Consider the following 20,141-nt stretch of genomic DNA (forward strand, 5'->3'; position numbering starts at 1 on the left):
ACCTGTTTACTTCTTATAGAATGGTGGGTAGCTTGCTTGTTTATATTGGATTAAAAGCCAACCATGCCCTTTTGTTATGGGTATTGCTGTCCCATGCGTGACCCTTTTGCACCCTGAGAAAAGGAGTGGATGGCTGAGATTTATTGAATTACACAGTATGGCAGAGTTATGGTCAGTGCTATGAGACACAGGGTACCCCATGGCCAGCTTTCTATGTAAGTAACACACCTGTAATACTCTGTGTCCCTGGTCATTCACCTTGATGTACTTGCTTTAGCCACCTGCTCACACATGGAACAGAGGGGATACAAGGACAGTTACTTACACATTATATATGCTGGGTATGTATGCTGTAAACCAACAGAGTAAACTTCTAGGTCTATGACTGCTGGAATTTTTCTATGTGCTGGTATTTTGGCAATTGTCGTTGGCTTGTTTATTGATTACATCAGCGTCAGGCACATGAAGCAAGTTTTAGTTAGAGAACTAAGCATAAAAAAGCAATTAGCTTATTGGAGGGGGGTGGATGAATTTAAATTTTTTTTGATTAAGTTCTCCTTAGCACCCCCTCAGTTTTTAGGCTGATGCATTTGGTATACCGTTGTAACCTTTCAGTCATCATTACTAATGTATAGGCTCAGGCTGACATACACAATTTTCCTAATGCTGTTGATAACGTAACATAGCTCAGAAAAAAATGTCAGATACTCAAATTGATCTTCACCAATTTACCATTGATTTTTTCCCTTTTTCTAAATATAAGCCAAAATATGCTGGAAAGATTCCTCCTTTTGTTGAACGTTTCATTAGCTTTGAGTTCAAGAGGTCCAGTTTTCTCAACACACTTCTATACTCCTAAAAGTTGCAGCCATAGGGTTTTTTATTGACTTTTTTTTATTTTGGCCTTTATTTTTAGACTTGGGAATCCATTTGAACTGCATGATACATACAATGGTCTCTCAAAACTATTTTGGTAACTTTGTCAATGCTTTTAGGATGTGCATTCTCAAATGAGTGAATGATGTAACTGTTGTTTACAAAGATGATGTTATTGATTTTATGTCATACAATTTGAAGGGATCAGTTTCTGTGTATATTGAAGATTTTTTTCAAAGCCGACCCTTCACTCTTGAGCACTTAAGCAGACACTCATGTTAACTACACATTATGGAACTTATCAATTAGTAAGCATGTCAATACAGCAATTATATATTATCATAAACTACTGCAAAGCTGTTGCTGCAACCTGATATACCAAGCATAATAGAATTCTCTTTATTTTAAGCTATTATATGTTATTCCTGCTAATGTGATATACAATAAATATACATATAAACGTCTACATGGATATTTTGGGACTATAACAACAGTACCATTTGTGTAATTTGTACATGATGTGCATAGTGAGCACCCCCCCCCCCCCCCCCACACACACACTCCCCCCTCAAACCCCCCCCCCCCCCCCCCCCCAATGGTTGGATTGATGGGTGGGTGGATGATTGGGTAGACCTGTATACTAGTAGGCAAATGTATTGGATACTGGTACTAATGGATTGGTCATTTAATATATGTAGGTATTGTGATTATATATAGTTTATGAGTCTAAATTATTCACTGTATTTACAGAAACATAGAAATTCCCACCCCTCCATCACACATGCCCATTGTTCTCATTTTTAAATGTGCATTTCTACTGATTTTTTTGTGCCAAATAATCCAAATTTGAACCCAGATCCTTTGTAATCCCCCCTCTCTCCCCGTCTCAAGATGGCTTGTTTAGAACTTCGTATTTGAAAAAAGAATCTGTGTATTTTAGTGTTAGAACATCAGCATTCATGTGAGGCTTGCAAGTGACATGATGCATGGATGATGTTTCATGCTTGATGTACCAAAGTCATTTAAACAAATTTAAAGAGCATTTAATTTGCTACTTTAAGGAGGTAGATATATGGTGATTTTTTTTTTTTTTAATGAGACATTAGACTTTGGATAATGCATTATTGCACATAACACGACAAAATGTATTTGATCAGAGGGTATTTCTCAAGTTTCTGTTTTTGGTTTAATATTTTTACTACTAAATGTAGCTGGTTTTATCATTTTTATTTACTAGTACAAAAAATTTGACTTCTCTCTTTACATGCTACTCCTTTGTATATTAATAAAGTTGTACATGTGTAAGAATATGTCTACCATACATTTCTTCTGTTTACACATACAATTTCTGTACACCTGACTTATTGGTACATTGTTCTTCTGAATAGTTGTGACGGAATTAATGTTTACTTAAGCCATTGTTCGGTTTTGTTATAAATCTGCTAGTGCGGGGTTGTAAGACAAACGAAACCAGTATACGGACTATACGATCTGGACCACCTGAGCCTCTTGGTGATTCAGAAGTGAAATTTACTGAAGGTCAGTTTCAAAGTCATTCAGTTAGAACTATATCTGAGCGTTCAAGGTAAAACTGCTTGGCTTGTTAAGAATCTCAAATTGAATTGGGAACTTGCAACCTTCATTACAGAAATGAAATGAAAGAAACTGGGCCAAGCAATTACTAAGTGGCGTACCTGGTTGGAGTCATTTCTGGACAGGCACCGAGGCTGAACTAGTCAAGTATGTTTAACGTATGTATACTCCTTGTACTTGTACGTCAGTGTCATTTCTCTCCTGAGCATGACAAAGCTTTAGAGGTGTTCTGGGACTCTTAGGTATTGCTAAGCTATCTAGGACAGGCGAAGCTGTTAGGTTTGTGTTTTTTATTGTGCACAAAGGTAAGATTATACATGTATCCAATGTTACATCACAGTAACTGCAATACCATAAGCCATATCACTTGGCTTAATTGTTATTATTCTCACCTACTCAGAATTCAGTATCAGATAGGAGGAAGATATATTTATAATTGTCTTGTGATCAGTTTGGAGCTAGAAAACAAACAAGAAATAGGGAGGATTGATTATGATGCTTATTTCAAAAATTTCAAAAAGATAAAAAAGGAATGTTTTTTTTAAGCAATCCCTATAGCGAATTCAGTTAATGACAATGTCGGTGTATTTTTAACTTTGATAATCAGGTATTTTAAAATAAAATGTGCCATTAACAGCTTAAGAGTATATTTTTAAGGTGAAAAAAAAAAATAAAAGCAGGAAGGGAAAATTTTGGACAAACATTCTTGAAATTTGTATGGTATGGTAAATGTGTAGGTTTGTGTGGCAGTGAATAAATGGAAGAGCATATGCAGACGAACTTAACAGGGGTACCTGGGTTGTAAGGTTAATGACGTAAGAAGATATTGGGTTCATATGTGGAAAAATTGCATCACAGTGACTGACGAAAAGAGCTGTTTTCTTCGGATATTGAATTTCGCTCAACTGGTTCTTAAGGTGTGGTTTTGACTCAACACGGTGAAAATCTTCAAGCAGCCATTCTGTTTCACATCTGAAGGGAATAAAATCACTGACAGAGAGAAAGGCTGTGAACGCTTGAGCAGATTGTGGAAAAATATTATCACTGATGAAGATCAGATGACGTATTATCATATTTGGAGAAGCTACTTTGATCTTAGTTTTATTCCTTGGTGCAAATAATCCCACAGCGGATCACATTTTTCATGTTTCTGCATCAGCATACTGTCTCTCTTTATTGAGAGTGGTGAGTATATTTGAACATGTATGTTTTGCTTATAAGAAGCTGAAATATTTCAATCAGGTATTTTAAGAAGTCCAGAGTGAATTAATATCTCTGAGCAAACATGTGAGGCCTATTTTTTTTCTGGAGAAAAAAATTCCATTCTTCTCTGTGCCGTAGGGCAAATATTTTTACCAAGTTGCCTAATGTATGTAATTAATATCTTCTGTGGCTCTGTGATAATAACTTGATATAGGGTTGCTGAACTGTGGCCACTATAAAGTTTACCTGGCTTGATCATTATGGTTTGATGCAGTGCCTGCAACTACATACTACAGCATAGACTGCGTCTTTGGTTGTTTTTCAAGAAAAAACAAGTGAGCAAAGTTTAACATTAATGCATTAAGAGCCACTTATATTCTGACAAGGTTGCCCTTAATTTTACATGATTGTTTGCTTGTTGATTGCCCCGAAATGGAAGCAGAAATTCTGAGAGTAGGTTCTTATGTAAACTGTTATGTGTAATTGCATTTTTTGACATTTACTTAACTTGGTGTGGCATTTGCAAAATTGACTTTTATTGTAAATATAATGAATTTGTAAGATGTTGTTTTTTTTTTCTTACTGAAATGATTGATTATTTGAGTGTAACGAGTGTGAGGGCATGCATGTGGGGGTACATATAACATCCTTACACGCATGCATGCACGCACAAATGCACATTGCTATACCTGCACATGCACGTTTATTTACTCAGACACATAACTAACAGAGATGTTCTTGAAAACCGTCTCTGTTATCCATGAGGTAGAGCTGAACTCTACCAAATAGACTGTAAACAAAAAAATCCCATCTCACTAATACCAGACAGGGTTTGTCTTAATTAAGTGCTGGAGTAAAATTGGTAATATACCTCACCACCTGTGGAAATTAAGGTTGATAGGGCAGAAACAGATGGGATGTCTATGGGAATGGTATTTTCTTTGAATCTCAAGACATGACTCGCTAGCAGATTTAAACTCAGACGCAATTTTTTTTTTTCCTGGTTTAAAATCTGCAATCTGTTGTTTTTTCCCCCTTGATGATTTTCCGACCTTAAGTGCCTCCTAAACCCCGGGCTGTAAGGCCACCGAGCTATTTCTTCCTACACTTTTTCTTTTAACACAAATTCATGTCCATTAACTGTAAGGTAAAACTAGAAATGGCTTTTTCTTTAAAAAACTGTTGGAGGAACAGAACATGGGATATATTTAGAATTTAGCTGCATGTGTGGAATATTCTAACCTGATATGTATTGATACTACACAAAGTGTAAGGCATTAAATATGATACTTTAATTTAAATAGAAACAAGAAAGGATTAATGTTATTTTTAATGTTTGAAGCTGCTAATAAGTGATGGTAGTCCAAATGGAAGCTAAAATTACATGTTCAGTAATAAGATTAGCCAGCATATTTTTATATCTGAAAAATATTATTACAAACCACAAGCAAGTATAAAGCGACCAGTAGTAAACAGCAAACTGATGAGTGTTTGGGGATTCATGACGGGTCCCTAGAGAATATAGAATAAGTTTTCTGGAGTACGAAAACTTGTAGTAATTTACAGATGGAGAAGGACATAAGAGATCACTACGGGGACTTAGGGATGAAATAGTGTAACACCCCATTTCCATAGATTAGATCGACCTACTTTAGATCGACCTAACTCCCTGGGGGTTCACGCTAAATAGCTGTCAGCCGGGCGGACACGAAAGTTAATTACCCTCTTACAGCTTATAGTAGGCGGGACGGATATTTAAGTTGGATTATCTGAAAGTAATCTAGTGAGACTCCCCGCGGGGATAGATAGATCTAAAATCTATGGGAATAGAGCCTAAGTAACAAATTTCCTAGCCCAGAATTCAATGACAGCTAGGCCTGCTTTTGACACACATACCATTAAAACTATAGCTAGACCATCTGCATTAAGTTTAAAGCCTAATAGGTTCCCAGTAATATGTTTTTAGATAAAGAACTCTTTAACCATGAGAAATGAGCATTTGCCAGTACTTACATAATTTCCAAATTTACTTAGTTCTCATGAAAATGCAATTTTCAAGCAGGTGTTTGCTTTTTCGTTAATTAAAAAGGATGCAGCAAGGCTTAGAGCACACCAGGTTGATAATAGCAAAATAGTAGGATGCTCATTTGAACTTCAAGTCTAGACTAAAAGAGGAAATTAGACAACGCAAAATTACTGAGGCTCACATAAAGTGCATGTTGTAGCAATTACGCTTAAAACTTGGTTGGTTTGAAATGCAGTCTTTTATTAAAACGAGCCCAAGAAAGGTGCCGTATGCGTCATTTTATGGCAACATTGATTATGGATCCAGTTTAATGGTTCTGTGCCTTTTATGTAATCAGCTCATGGCTACAATGTCTGAGGATACATTTTGAAATGCTGACTACACAGTTTATTGTATCTCGGAGAGGGCGGATCGAGATAAGCTTACTAGCTAGGCAAGTGGTTTGCTGGGAAAAGGTCCCCACAAAAATTTGATCTAGGCACACAAAGGTATTTAATTTTGCAGAAAAAGACCCCCCCCCCCCCCCTTGATATTGCTAGTTACGGGCCTGGTGTCATGTACCATAAACAGCAGGTCAGGGTTTAGATTAGCAATATTTTTTATTTGAAGTGGCCAAATTTAATTGTGAGTTTACACTAATAAAGTAGATTTATGATATAAAATGTATTCATGCGGCTGGATGGGCAGTGTATATAATATGTTATTTTATTTGTTTTAAATGGGCGGTTTTATCATCTCAGACTTTTTATAAGTGTTAAGACATGTAATATCAACTGTCTTTAATTGTGATGTTATAAAGTAATTTCAATGAACAGGAGTGTGAAATGAGCAATCAAAGATTTATGATCTTTTTTATCTATGTAATAACCCTTGCCCCTGTATAGCCTATAGCAAGGGCAGGACAGACACTATTCAAGATTTGTTCAAACACAGGGGAAACTTAAAAGATGAATTGACAAAATGGAGTATTTTGACGTAAAATGCCATACACTCAAGGTGGGATTTTTATAGCCATCATTAGCTATAGTAACAAAATCCTAATATCATCCTTAAATTAGCGTAAGTACCTATACATTTGAAATGAAGGTTAAGTGAACAAACCACTTAAAAAAAGCAGCAGTTGATAATATTAACTTATAATGATGATAAAAAACCTAATCAATCTAAAGAGACTAAATGTGTATCTGTTTTTGTTGATTATAGCAAGGTTTTTGATGAATGAGTGAAACAACATGCTTCATTATAGATAAGGTAAAAAAATGTTTGATCAATTGGACTTCGGGCTCATTTCCACTGAAACTATCATTCTACATAGGTGGATCCAACTTCGCAGAGACTCGCGCTGAATGCAGTTAGATTAACACTCCTTCTGGCATTGAGTATAATACAGCCGGTGATTACACGGATATGTTGGAAACAAGAGGAAATTTGAACACCATGGCTCATAAGAAAAAAAGCCTTTTAGTAGGCTCTACAGAAATGATTTACTTTATCTCGTTGTTAGAAATACTACTTCATATTTTCACGCTGTTTGAGTTTGTGAGTGATTACCATAGTGGCAATAGGGAACAGACCCCATATGTGGTCAAATAATAAATTTAAGAAAAGTTGATTGTGTTACCGCATGCTGATACCACATGTAGGGCTATGAGGGGTCGCATGATCAATATTGCAACAACTTGTGTGATAACTTGCCATTTGAGAAAACTGGTGAATTCAGGAGGAGGGCTCTGGGACGGTGGCAAAAAGCATAATAATATAGATAATAAAGATTTTATAATGCTTCATTTGATGTGTCTGTGCCATGGTAGAGATAAAGACTTAGGGAGATTTGCAGATTACCTAGTAGGCAGCAGATTGGCCAATCATGATTTTTGCATCGACAAGCATTTTTTTTTTTTAGGCAAAGGCCTATTAACACTTACATTATATGATCAAATTATGTTGGAATTTGTTACAATAATTTAATTCAAGGCCTGCAAAGAAAGCTCTTTTTTGTTTGAAAGCTATAAAGCAAGTTTTGTTATTTGAAAATAGCATTATCTCAATTTCTCTGGATCTTATCATATTTTAGTTGACCGTATTTAGCAGAGTACAAAGTCAAAAGTGGCTTATCCGGCATATTGTTTGATAATAAAACATGTTAAAAACATAAAGACTTTACTACAAATAATTCTGGAATTTATAAAATTTATTTTGAGACCACATAAAGGCTCATAATGGCTTAAGATATTGCAACATCTTGCTTTCCATGAACTATTCAAAAATTGATCAAGAATATGCATCTTGATACATTGTTAAGAAGTAATTGATAAGTTGAAGTCGACATTGGGCATCAAGAGAAAAATATTGAAACTCGCCATGTTTTGTCTCCTGTGATTTAAATTAAAAGCAGTTGTATTGATTTTGAAATATTGTACTTTTTCTTGGTGTCATTTAAGATTGGTAATTTTGGTAAGTTGTATAAATTTACTCTCATTGAAACTAATGCTGATTTAGATAATGATGTTAGTGAGATTAGCATTTGATATTTCACCAGTTTGAACTTTGTACTGTATGAGCAATTCTTTACTGAGATTTATTAATAAATCTTGTGTTTCTGTTGTAGGTATGATTCCCTTGCCACTGCAGAAATATTGAAGAAAAAGAAGGAATGTTATTGAAGCGGACACATACATAATGTACTAGTAGATGTGCAGTTGGTGAAGCCAGAGAATCGGATCCTCTTTGATCATATAAATGGGACAATGGATCATGCTGAAGTGAGAGAACTGACTGGTACCTGACCACAAAACCATGATCCTTATGACTTCCAATTACCCTCTACCTAAACAACATTGAAGCTTATGGCTTAGGAGTCCAGAACCATGCTGCTTTTTCCTCTGTTCACCTTGCTTTGGTTTTGCCTTGCTGCGGGCCATGCTGAAGTGACAACGGCTGGAAGCACCACCATCAAAGACAGCAGTACAGTACCACCCAGCAATAACAGTGACAGTATCAGTAACAATAACAAAGAGACCATTGAGGATAATGACACCATACAAAGAGGAACTACCAATGGTACCTTGAGTACCGTTAGCACAAAGCGCCCTAGTACAACCACAAGCCGACCCCAACCATCGCCCAGTGACAGCTCTGGCGTTGATGTGATTGATCTCGGCCTTCTGCATGGTACCAATGATCCTCATTTTATTGATATAGGTGACAGTAACGACAGCAGCCATCATGGGAACCATTCTGTGCACTCCACGGATCACCCCACACATTCCCACGAGGGAATTCACGTCGCCAGTTGGAACTTTGACTATGTGAAAGCGCCTTTGGTCATAACTCTTTTCATTACTGTCGCAGGTTTTTGTAAATTAGGTGAGTGAACTAAAATCAGGCTAGATTTATGATTTATTTAGTGCAGCTTAAAGAGCTTGTTGTACTGTAAGAGGGTCGATATAAAGTCTTAAGTCGCATTTTACAGTGAAGGCAGGTCAATCCTTCTATTTTGGCTGTCTAATTGAGTTAAGCTTACCAAGGGCAGTAAATATTAAAAGAATTCCATACCACCTAAATCACTTTTCATTAGGCAATGATAACATTTATTTTAGCAATATGTGCATGGTCACTTGTCGTATTTAGTTTGAAAAAAGGTCGACCTCTTTCTCTTTGTCAAAAATAGCAACTCCTCTTTTCTCCCACCTATGTCTCCACCCCCCTCCCCCTCCATTCACTGGGTGTGGTGTGTGACCAGTCATAGGCAGCAATAACTTGGCCTGCAGAGAAAGGTCACTGCAAGAAAAGTCAACCTTTCTTCAATGTAAACAGGGTTCAGATGAAGACACCAAATGACCTAAACATTTTTTACTGTACTGTAATATGTAATCCATTATGTCAAGCATTCTGGTCATTTTAAGATATCAGCAAGAGTATTTCGCTTTTTTACATGTATAGAATTTTAGTAATTATATCAATCATTGTCATTGAAACATATATATGTATCTTGAAGTTGGCAACAGAAGATATCCAAGACGGCATAAAATTGTGCCCATTTAGTAACAATTTTATGGCATGTCATTTTGGCTGTGAATAACAGATAAGTAATACCTACATTCATTTGAAACCTGTATACAGTTACTCGTCAATTGTCATAGTCAGCAGTGATTTCCTTACCAAAAGGTTTCTCATGTAACAGTTATTTTTTTAAAAGAAATGTCATCGTTTCACCAGAACATTCATAATGATGCCCTTTATAAATGAAAATACATCGGTACAATGTGTGTGTGGAATTTTTTTAATGTGATTTCCTGTCTTTGGTTCTCAAGTTTATTATCTGATCAGACTCTTATTTAACTCCTTTTTTTATGTGAAATGTTATTTGCGGGGGTATGCCTCTTTTCTCTTCTTGGAGATTGTTTTTCTGCATCAGTGGGCTTTTTATAATCACGCTGTTTTGTATTGGTAACATATGTGTCTGCTTGAACTGTGCTCAGGTTTAAACGTACTTTAAGCACCTTTGGCAGGGCATTGAATGTGCATGCAAAGGGCTCGCTGTAGTAATTTCACAGATTTAAACAGAATCTGTAAGTTGTAGTAATAATTAAGATTTTCTGAATTGATTGAAAAGTTCTGAAAGTTGAATTGTGGCCATGTCAGGAAACATGTTTTTAGGAATAGTTGAAATCATAATTCTAGAACAAAAATATTGTCAAAACAAAAGTCAGCTGTGATTGATCACCACATAATGAGACTTGTTTGATGTATCACAAAATGACCCGATATTTCTTATCATCCCTCCTCAGACTTATATACCCTAGATTACTGAGACATCTGAGAGTAAAAAGGTCACCTTTTCAACAAGTTGAAACAAGACCAGATCTATTCACTAATTCGGCTCAAATGGGACATCGATCCTTCCATTGTAAAACCCAGACTGTTTCGAGGCAGAGCATTCCCAAGTTGCCAATCCATGACATTTGTGCTGCACAAGTGAATACACAGCATCCAAATGTCTTCTGATATAATCAGCAGTATTGTGTGGTCCAAGAATGCAATCAAACCATGAGGCTGAGGATGAATTAACTGTATTGGCCATTTTGGTTATTGAAGACTTCATTGATTGCATGACCTGATGGTTACCTTTAGGACACTTAAATGTCCATTTGGTTAATTGGATTTGACCACCTTATTGGCCACATAACCTGTTGGTTTGGCCAATTTTACTTAAATCGTAGGAGTTTGTATAATTCTGTTGTCCAGTTTGCGTCTAATGGTAATTACTATATATCTGACTGCTGTAATACAAATGTTGATGGACAACTTAGTGTGAAGTTGTATTTCAAAATATTTTGATGGATACTTTTAAAAACTAATGCTCATGGACTCAAAACTCTTAAAGAGAGCTTAATTAATTCCAACCTTTACCCATACCCTAAATCATTCTAATATAATATGCTGTTGATACTGTATGTGATATTTTATGGTTGGAACTGGAGAAATTCTGTCTCTGTGGTGTTGTCTGTCTGATGACACGTGTTGTGCTGCAGGGCGTAATAAAGATAGGGGTTAAGCCAAAATTTTAAAATGATTCCAAATTCATTTTTTACTGAGACAGGCTGTTCGGGCTCCATATACCAGTAAAATGATAATGAAAATCTGAAAAAAAGATATCCCATATTGACATGGAAAGTCCATACAACATCTAAGCAGCTGCCTGACTAATGCCCTGGACACAGAGGATATTGAGCCAATTGGTATCAGTTAATTTTCTTTTGCTAATACAGGAATATTTATTTGGCAAAATTTTACCAATTTTTTCTTTATTATAAAGACGTTAAAAGTCACCTGAAGCATTATCCTTCTGCAAAAAAGTGTCCACATTTGTATTTCACATCTCAAATCTGTGTTCAGCATTTAGTTTGGTTCATTGAGGCTAAGGCTGAAAATCAATTGGTTCATTTTCCTGCCCCATTTTGATCATTCTCTTGACACAATATCGGATCTTGTAGTTGAGTACTAACAATCTGAACTTCAGATCAATAACTCCTTTCTGGATCTTAACCATTATGTCCTATTAGAAGGATTACTAGAAAGTTAAATATATAATTAATAATGAAACTGACATTGATTTGATCTAAACGTATTAATTAGGCTAACTTGTTTTGTTTGAATTGGCCAAATGAAAATTTTGGTCAATTAAGGATGAAATGACAAAAGTGATTATGAAATTACAATCTTATTCATCAATAAGCATTACTAGTAAGTGAAAATTCTTAGGGCACACCTTAATAACAAGAAGCAAATTCCGTGCTCTTTCAATATTGTATAAGTAAGATGTGCTGTGATTCAATAAATCATCTGAAGTGTAACAGGTGTGAAATGTTGGTATTTGATAAGAATGGTTCTAGCTACCAGCAATATGACAGTGGTAGAATATCATCACGTAACCAGTGCTTACCCAATGCACTTTCATCATCACATATTGATAATTAATGTACACTGTATTCAGACTGTTTAGGTACTGGTATAATGTACATGTGAAGTGTAATTAATAAATATAAAGCTTGGTCATTTTGACTCAACTTCACCTTTTACATCAAATCTTGAATTAAATAAAGTATGACAGGAGAGATATTGAATCTTGAGTCTGAACAATTTTGATTATCTGCCTGCTGAACAATTTTTATTTTCCATGTTTCAAGCAGACTTGACAAATTAAGCTGGATACAATTGTGTGCCATGGTATTTCACTTTTAATCTTTGTAATTTTTATTGCACGGTCTTACAAATGAGAGTGGCTTTATATAGTGTAATATCCAGGAGAGATTACCAAAACATACTGGATGATTTTTTTTTCGGGGGATAACCCAATTCATTCAACTTTCTACAGTTTTCCTGTGTACAAGGCAGAAGTATGTCTACACAGACAATCATGATGTAGTAGAGAGCATATTTCTTCAATAGTTAGTATATTTCTTCTATATAAAACAGTCTGTAAACTGCTGAGCAGTAGTTGTAGATGACACAGTGCATGGGTAACCAATGGCAGTCTATATACTGTATAACAGTGTTATCAGTGAACCCTTAGATTTATAATATTGACAAGAAATCATTTCCACTCATCATATGAATATCAGTCGTGCTGTAAGTCTAGGGTTTCCTTTTAAAAGAAGACTAAAAAAATCACAGCATGGTATTGATGAAGACAAGGTAGCAGCTATGTGTATTATTGAACAGTCTTTGGCTCTATGTTCACTTCAATCAGCTACATACAGTGTACATGTACAATAAAGGGAAACATTGATCAATAAAACATTTTTTATTCCTAAAAATACTATAATGAATTCCAGAGGAGAAACAAAAAATTACTGTTTATTGATGAAAGAAAATCCATTATGGTTAAATCTAATAAGCATTTTCCCCACATGACTGTTGCTGATTTTTTTTCTTAAATATTGGCAATGTTAAAGTTAACAAGTGGCAGCTTGCCATGTAGAGACTGGAATTAAATCTCATGGTCTTGCATTCACCCCCAAAGATCTCCCTAATTGTCCTCCTTAGATATTAAATCAACACAAAAGTGACATCAAAATGCTTTTTATTGATCTTGTTCACCCTGGTAAACTGTGACCCAAAGTGCCTTACCAATTCTTAATCAATAAAGCTTTTTCTTTTCATCTGACTGTAAAAATGTAGTAGTCAATGAATTTCAGAAAAAAACATATACTATTTCTGGCTTTGATTATTGCTAGCCATCAATATTGACAAAATCAAACATCAATATTTTATCAATATTCATATTATATGAGTTTAAGGTCACAAAATAATGATTACAGTACTGCAGTGTAAGTAGATTGTATAGTTAACTGCAAGTGGGAAAGTTATTTAGCTAAATATTTATAATTTGGTTTGGAGAAAAAAATCAGAAAAGCCTTTAATGTTGAACTGTCTCTTCTATAATTTGCCTGTGGTTACTAAATAATTGATTGAAATAGCTTTTATTAGTGGCTGATAGATAAGATATATCTTTAGAACAAGGTAGTAGTTTGATTCTGTTTTATAGTCCTTTCAACTATGGTGGGTGTACAGTACTTGTAAGTCTAGAGTAAAGTTTGAAAGGTTTTTGAGTAATAAAGACTGAAGCAGGCAAAAAAATTATGATTGTAGCCAAAGTTAGTATTTTAGTAAGTTTAATGTCATTCAAACTTTGGATTTTGAGATTTTAAGTTAAATTTATTGTTTATTCACTGAACCATAAAAGGACCAGATTTAAGTGATGTTTTGCTAAGAAGAAAGATTGCTCGTTGTTAGCTTATTCTGTTTGGCTTATGTTATTTCTGTTTATACCTATTCAACAAAGCTTTATTTTCTTGGAACTGATTTGAAAATGTTGCCACAAAACATTTTTGTGGTGCTGATTTTTTTTTTTTTTCATATTTTGTAGATAAGGTTGATTTTGATAAAGGTTGTATTTCACTTCAACCTTCCCATCTCATCTTTGATTCATTTATTCTCAACTTCTCTAGTTTATGTTTCTTGGGAGATAAAATGTCTTCCTTGTCTGCTTACAAAATAGTCTTATCTATGATTATTCCGCAGTTTTTTTTTTTTTCAACTGAAGACTTTTTAAAAGGAGGTAATGTAACTCTCTGTAACCAGGTTCTGTTCATATTACTTTATGTACGTCTTTTTAAGTGTTTTTTATGTCCCAAGTGCAGGGGTGATCCTGGGATCCAGGCAGGTGCAAGATTTATCACACCTGCACATAGTGGAGACTTTCTGGTTACCTTTAAGTTGGAGATGTCATTTAGTTTAACTTAACAGATTAGCTAGTCTGTCCTTGTATGCCTAGCATCTCAACCAGGTTATTACAAGTGCCTATGCATTGAAAATGTACTAGATCATGCTGTTTTTTACACTAGGCTTTTTCCATTGAAAACATTTAATTGCATTTTAATAATAGAGCACTTGCTCTATTTCTATTACCCCAGAGTAACTCTTGACTGGGTTAATAAAATGCTCAGGGGAATGCCTGCTGCATACTTACATTATTACAGTGTAGTGCAATTACATTACAGCACGGAAAAGGGAGGGATGTGCATGTTACATGTACGTTGCAGATGCATTGCTGTTATACTCTCTCTTTCTCTCTCTCTCTCTCACACACACACACACACACGTGCAATATAATATTATCCACAGGTGTGAACAGTGTTTTTTTCAATGGTAAAAGAAGAGCAATTGGGGCAAATATAAAATAGATAACAATTATTTTTTACCATGATAATGCACAGGGTATAGGGATGAAAAAATCCTTAGTTTTGTCGCATTTTACTCATCATACTTTTTTCCTCTCATGCAGGGGGGGGGGTTAGATAAGGAGAGGCACATGCCCACTGTAAATGCATTTTAAGATATGTGGCATTTATATGACTTAACTATTATTTTTATTGTCATTTTCAGGATTCCATCATGCTGATTTCCTATCATCTATAGTGCCTGAGTCTTGGTAAATATAGATTTGTCACATGCCTATTTGAAAAGCAAATATTCAGAATAATTACAATAATTAAGGTTCACATTGAAATGACAACTCAGTCAATGAGTGTCAGGAAAAATTTCTATTATTGCATACCTTTTTCTTGCAGTGTGGTTTTATTGATTGTATTTGTAGCATTTAATTTTGCTTTCTTTCTATCTTCTGTCTATTGATTGTAAACAATACCTTATAAAGTGACGTGTTATTTTTCAGTCTGCTAATTGTACTGGGGACCCTTGTGGGCGTGATTTTATAGTGAGTATCTTTTAGTACTCTTCTAGTACTGGCAGTAAGTAGTATGTATAAAACTGTACCTATCAAAACAATACCTATAGTATTTTAATATAATAAGATAATACCAACCAAGGATTAGGATATTAGGCGCAACATAAGTTTTGGTCACTGCTATAGTGCAGGTGTTTGGTATGGAATGCCCTGTATTGTCTACATGAATTTATTAGTGCCTCGCCCCCCCCCCCCCTCCCCCCCCCCAGGGTTTGATTATACCGAGATCATTGGAGACCAATTTCTAATTTCATGACTACAACTTGATCATTTTATTGTGTGATAGCAATTTTCATTGAGATAAAATATGTGAAATAGTTAACTATTAAGAACTACATTGGTTGATTTTTTTTTTAGTGAAAAAAATATCAGCAACTTCAACCTTAACTTTTTCAAGTGATTCAGATTAAAATCATTGCAAAAAATGAGTGGAAATTAGCATTTTAAGAAGCCAGCAACAAAAAAGAAGTTGGGTCCTTGTTGATGATGTTTTTTTGTTGTTCATTGGTGTTTGTGTTTTATTAATTTCCATGCAAGACTGAGAAAAGTTTTTTTCTTGTTCCTATATTTCCAGTTTTGCCAGGGATGACAGCGTGTTTCCCACTCGCCTTCCACCTGATGTCTTCTTCCTGTTCCTTCTGCCACCGTAAGTTGATGAATGAATGATTATATCATTACGCGCCCAAAGCCAGCAATTCCAAATAGGAAGGTGGTACTTTTTTTTTAAGGAGACCACAATAGCATATAACCTAAATCATATTTTGGGCAATCATTCTATGGCCAAAAAGAAGGCTTTATTGAACCCCACAAACACACTGTCTATTATAGACCTGTGATACATGTATTTCACCCCTTTAAAACACTGGTATACATTCTGGGCTTCTTATTCTAGCATATTAACTTCATCTTAGCAAAATAGTGGCAATGTTTCAGCTTTTTGTAGCCAATTAAAGCATAAAAGAGTGGAAAACTGTCCAAATTTGAATTCAATGTTTTTTAACATGTGTTTTTTTGCATTATTTTATACAAAATTTAAGTTTGTTAAGTCTTAAACTGGACAAAAATCAATTAAATTGAGTTCAATGACAGAACTTACAGCATTTTTCTTTCCTTTGCAACTGATGTCTCTGGCCCTTTTCTAAGAATCGGACAAGATCAGTTTAGTTGGGGGGTCTAGCCACCAAAGTGTTTTATTGCTCCAATCATTGGAAACTGTCTAAGCAACAAAACTACATCTTATTCTCTCCTACAAGATCACTGCAACACTTAGAATTACACTGGGGATATATAAGATCAAATAAAGTTTGCTAGACATCTCAATGGGCAATTGAAGCTGAACATGTAATTGTACTTGGCTGATTTTGTTTGCACTGAAAGCTTTGTTAGTTCTTGTTTCTGTGTCTTACGTTTGAAGGATAAAGCTTTCAAAGCTAGAATTCTCTTGATCGATCACTGTCTTCTGATTGACCAAGTTTGTATCACATATTTGACAGAAAGAAAACCACTTTTCTCCAAACATCTCCCACAATGCTAGTCCTTACACGACTTTAAAAGATCAAAGCTGTAAAAACATTACCGTTCAGCGTTACATATTGTCAGCAGCCCTAGTAATGTAAATGTCTTCTGGCCCTTAGAGGTTTCCCCTGGCCACATTGAAGGATGAGTTTTCTGGAGATAGTGGCACTTTTCATCTCATGACAACAGATTAGCACATTAGTAAACCTGTTATCCTTGTGCCTCCAGGGGTTGGAGATCATTGGAAGGTTAACATATGCATACGTTTCGGCATGAACACGTTTGCTATTTCATGCCAGAAATTTTGTGGATTTTTTCCTCCTGCAGTGTACATGCTATCCCATAACAACATGCATTTGGAGGATTCTTAACTTGAAAACATAGACTGTGTTTTTGGGAAAGCAGGGAGGGGGTGGGGGGTACACTTGAGACTGGAATGGGGTGGGTTAAGCAGATGCACACTGTGCTTTCCCTGAATCTGCCATTTTATAATAAGGTCGTTACACAAAATTAACTGTGAGAAACTGCCAGTGGCTGCCACTCCCATGTTAGACTCTTCAGACATACTCGACGCTGTAATTTAAGGACAAATGGTCCAACCCAAAGTGCAAATCCATAGTCCTTCGAGACATTGAATGTTGCACTAAATGAAATGAATATCAGAGAATTAGGTAGTAACAATGATGTTCAGACATTGTGGATGGACTGGTCTATGGTTTTGAAGCTTATACATAATATATTATTTTCATATTCTGTGGTATACGTAAGATTATTTTCCCAAATATTAACAATTCAAAATTTCTTTTAAAATTGGTGTTCATTTTCATGTGAAAATTTTGTGGTTTTTGAAATAAAAATTAATTATTCTTCATTTAATTTTTTGCGATTGAAATAGTTAAATCACAAAGATTGCATTCCCATAACCACCATTGGTCTACATGGCTCGCCCCAACTCGGGGACTCTTGCTAAGTGCAATCAGCTAAACAGATTAACATGTCCCTTCCTGGTGTTTTAACAGTAGGAAACAGAGTAGAATAGAGATAAGCTGGTGATTAATCGAGTACATTGGAAACAAAATGAAGCGTGTCATTCAATTAAGCTGATTGCACTTAGCACGTCCCCACAGAATTGGAGACTGATGGTGTGTTTATTGGAATGGGGTCGTAGATTAGTAGTTTATCAGTCCAAATTGTAATAGATATTTATCTTTTTTTTTTTTTTTTTTCAGCATTATTCTGGAGTCGGCCTATAGTCTTCATGACCGTGTGTTCTTCCAGAATGTTGGTACAGTGATTCTATATGCTGTGGTGGTGAGAGTTATATTTATAGCTTCAACAAATGTTCCTACCCAGAGTGCCACACCTTAACCAAAGCATGTTTTGGTATTTTTTAATACAGACAGTGCTTTCATTGTACTGTCATTACACAGTGATTGCTTTCAAATTGAATATATATATATATATATTTTTAATTTTAAATGAATATGTTACCCATGTGGTTCCATCTGAGGCAGACTTTTCATCTACCTTGGCTCAGGTACATTGTAGTATACAAGATTTCAAAGTCTAGCAAAAAGACCTAATATAGTATTTAATCTTTTTAAGTTTTTTGATTTCATTTAATTACCTTAAAGAAGGATGAGATTGGGATTTTTTCATGTCTTATTTGATTTAATCATTTTCTGAAGTTGGATTGTACAACATTCAGTTAAGTTGACATTCTCGAATCAAATATATCCTACTGTTTATTTTCATTTCAGGGGACAGTACTCAACTGTTTCCTACTTGGTAAGTGTCTGTTAACAATATCTTTTATTATATAATATATGTAAGCTTTAGATTTACCAGTTTTAAATTATCAAATTTTACGGCATTCTTGATTAGATTTAGGTGGATTTCCTTTTTGGTGGTGCATTTTCAATATAATTTGAGTCATAACTTACAGCCCCTTTGCAAATGTTTTTCGTAATTTGTACAAGAATGAATGCATTATAATAGTTATTTTGTGTGGAAAATATTACTGACAGTATGGAGCCAGTAGGATGACTCGTGACTTAGAAAACTCATAATAAACAATTTTTTAATCAGTGTCAAAAGCAATTTTCCCATCCATCATCCTTTGCTTCCCTGATTTCAGTAGTACAAATGTGTGTATGTTGTACCCCTGATATTCACAGAAATATTTATTAGACTTCTCTGAGTCTTTTAATTAAAACAGACAAGCAAAATTAATCAGTCTTGACAAAAATAATATTTAAAAGGTAAGTAGACTGTACAGTACATACTCTCTGATATCACTTAGTCTAGCCATTCAATAAGTACACATATTTCATTTACTTTAAGCTAATAAAGGAATTGATGATAGAAGTTATTAAGCATTGTGATGGATTGCAATATCTTAATATATGTGTTTTTATTGTCTGTTTATTTTAATAAAATCTCTTGAGTAATTCATATGTTTGATTAATGATATAATATATTTACTAGATGTCTTTTGTATTTTTTCTTGCTCTGGTTGTAGACTTACTATATTGTCAGCCTTATGATATTTCCTAAGTATCAGAGCTGGGGGGGGGGGGGGGGGGGCTGAGAATTTCAGGGGCATTTGGTTGAAGTTGATCAGGCCAATCACAAATTCATCAAAATCTTGGTGACAGTATTGATGGATGTGCCCCTGTGGTGCAGTAAACATAAGCCAAGCTTGCTGCTAATGTACGTCAGATCGTTATTAAATCAGATGCATGCACAGATTAAAAAAAGCGTAGGGTGTACCGGTTCAGGTATACATGCCATATAATATATATTGCCACCCTCTAGCAATATATGCCTGGAACTCTTATTGCTGACACTCGAGGTGTTCTGACAATAACGCTTGGGTGACAATGTATCGTCTTGCACAAAATACTTCTTAGTTAATACATGACTCTACTAGTGCTCTCATAGCTGGAGTAGATATGCATGTGCAAGTCAAGCAGTATAATTACATGATGCCAAATGAGGAGTCATACCCCAGCCAGTCATGGTTGATTAAAACCATAATGATTAAAGCACTCACAGGGACAGTATTGTTACATTTTCTCTTGATGGATGATGTATTAATTTCAATATATATCACCG

The 20,141-nt window shown here is 35.1% G+C and overlaps 1 protein-coding gene across 10 annotated transcripts in view; it reads left to right on the forward strand.

The window, feature by feature from the left end:
- Positions 1-20,141, forward strand: part of LOC106154270 (Na(+)/H(+) exchanger beta) — a 42,451-nt gene that overhangs the window by 1,107 nt on the left and 21,203 nt on the right. For 5 of the 10 annotated variants that reach the window (XM_087011205.1, XM_087011199.1, XM_013528570.2 and 2 more), the window contains exons 2-7: positions 8,307-9,064; positions 15,149-15,194; positions 15,438-15,479; positions 16,084-16,155; positions 18,254-18,335; positions 18,785-18,812. In XM_087011205.1, coding sequence (XP_086867331.1) covers positions 8,566-9,064; positions 15,149-15,194; positions 15,438-15,479; positions 16,084-16,155; positions 18,254-18,335; positions 18,785-18,812 — 769 coding nt within the window. In that variant the 5' untranslated portion in view covers positions 8,307-8,565. The other 5 variants (XM_087011203.1, XM_087011200.1, XM_087011204.1 and 2 more) reach the window with 5 other exon arrangements.

Source organism: Lingula anatina, chromosome 4 (assembly GCF_051362555.1).
Source record: "Lingula anatina isolate TDL-2025a chromosome 4, LinAna3.0, whole genome shotgun sequence".
Lineage (NCBI taxonomy): Eukaryota > Metazoa > Brachiopoda > Lingulata > Lingulida > Lingulidae > Lingula > Lingula anatina.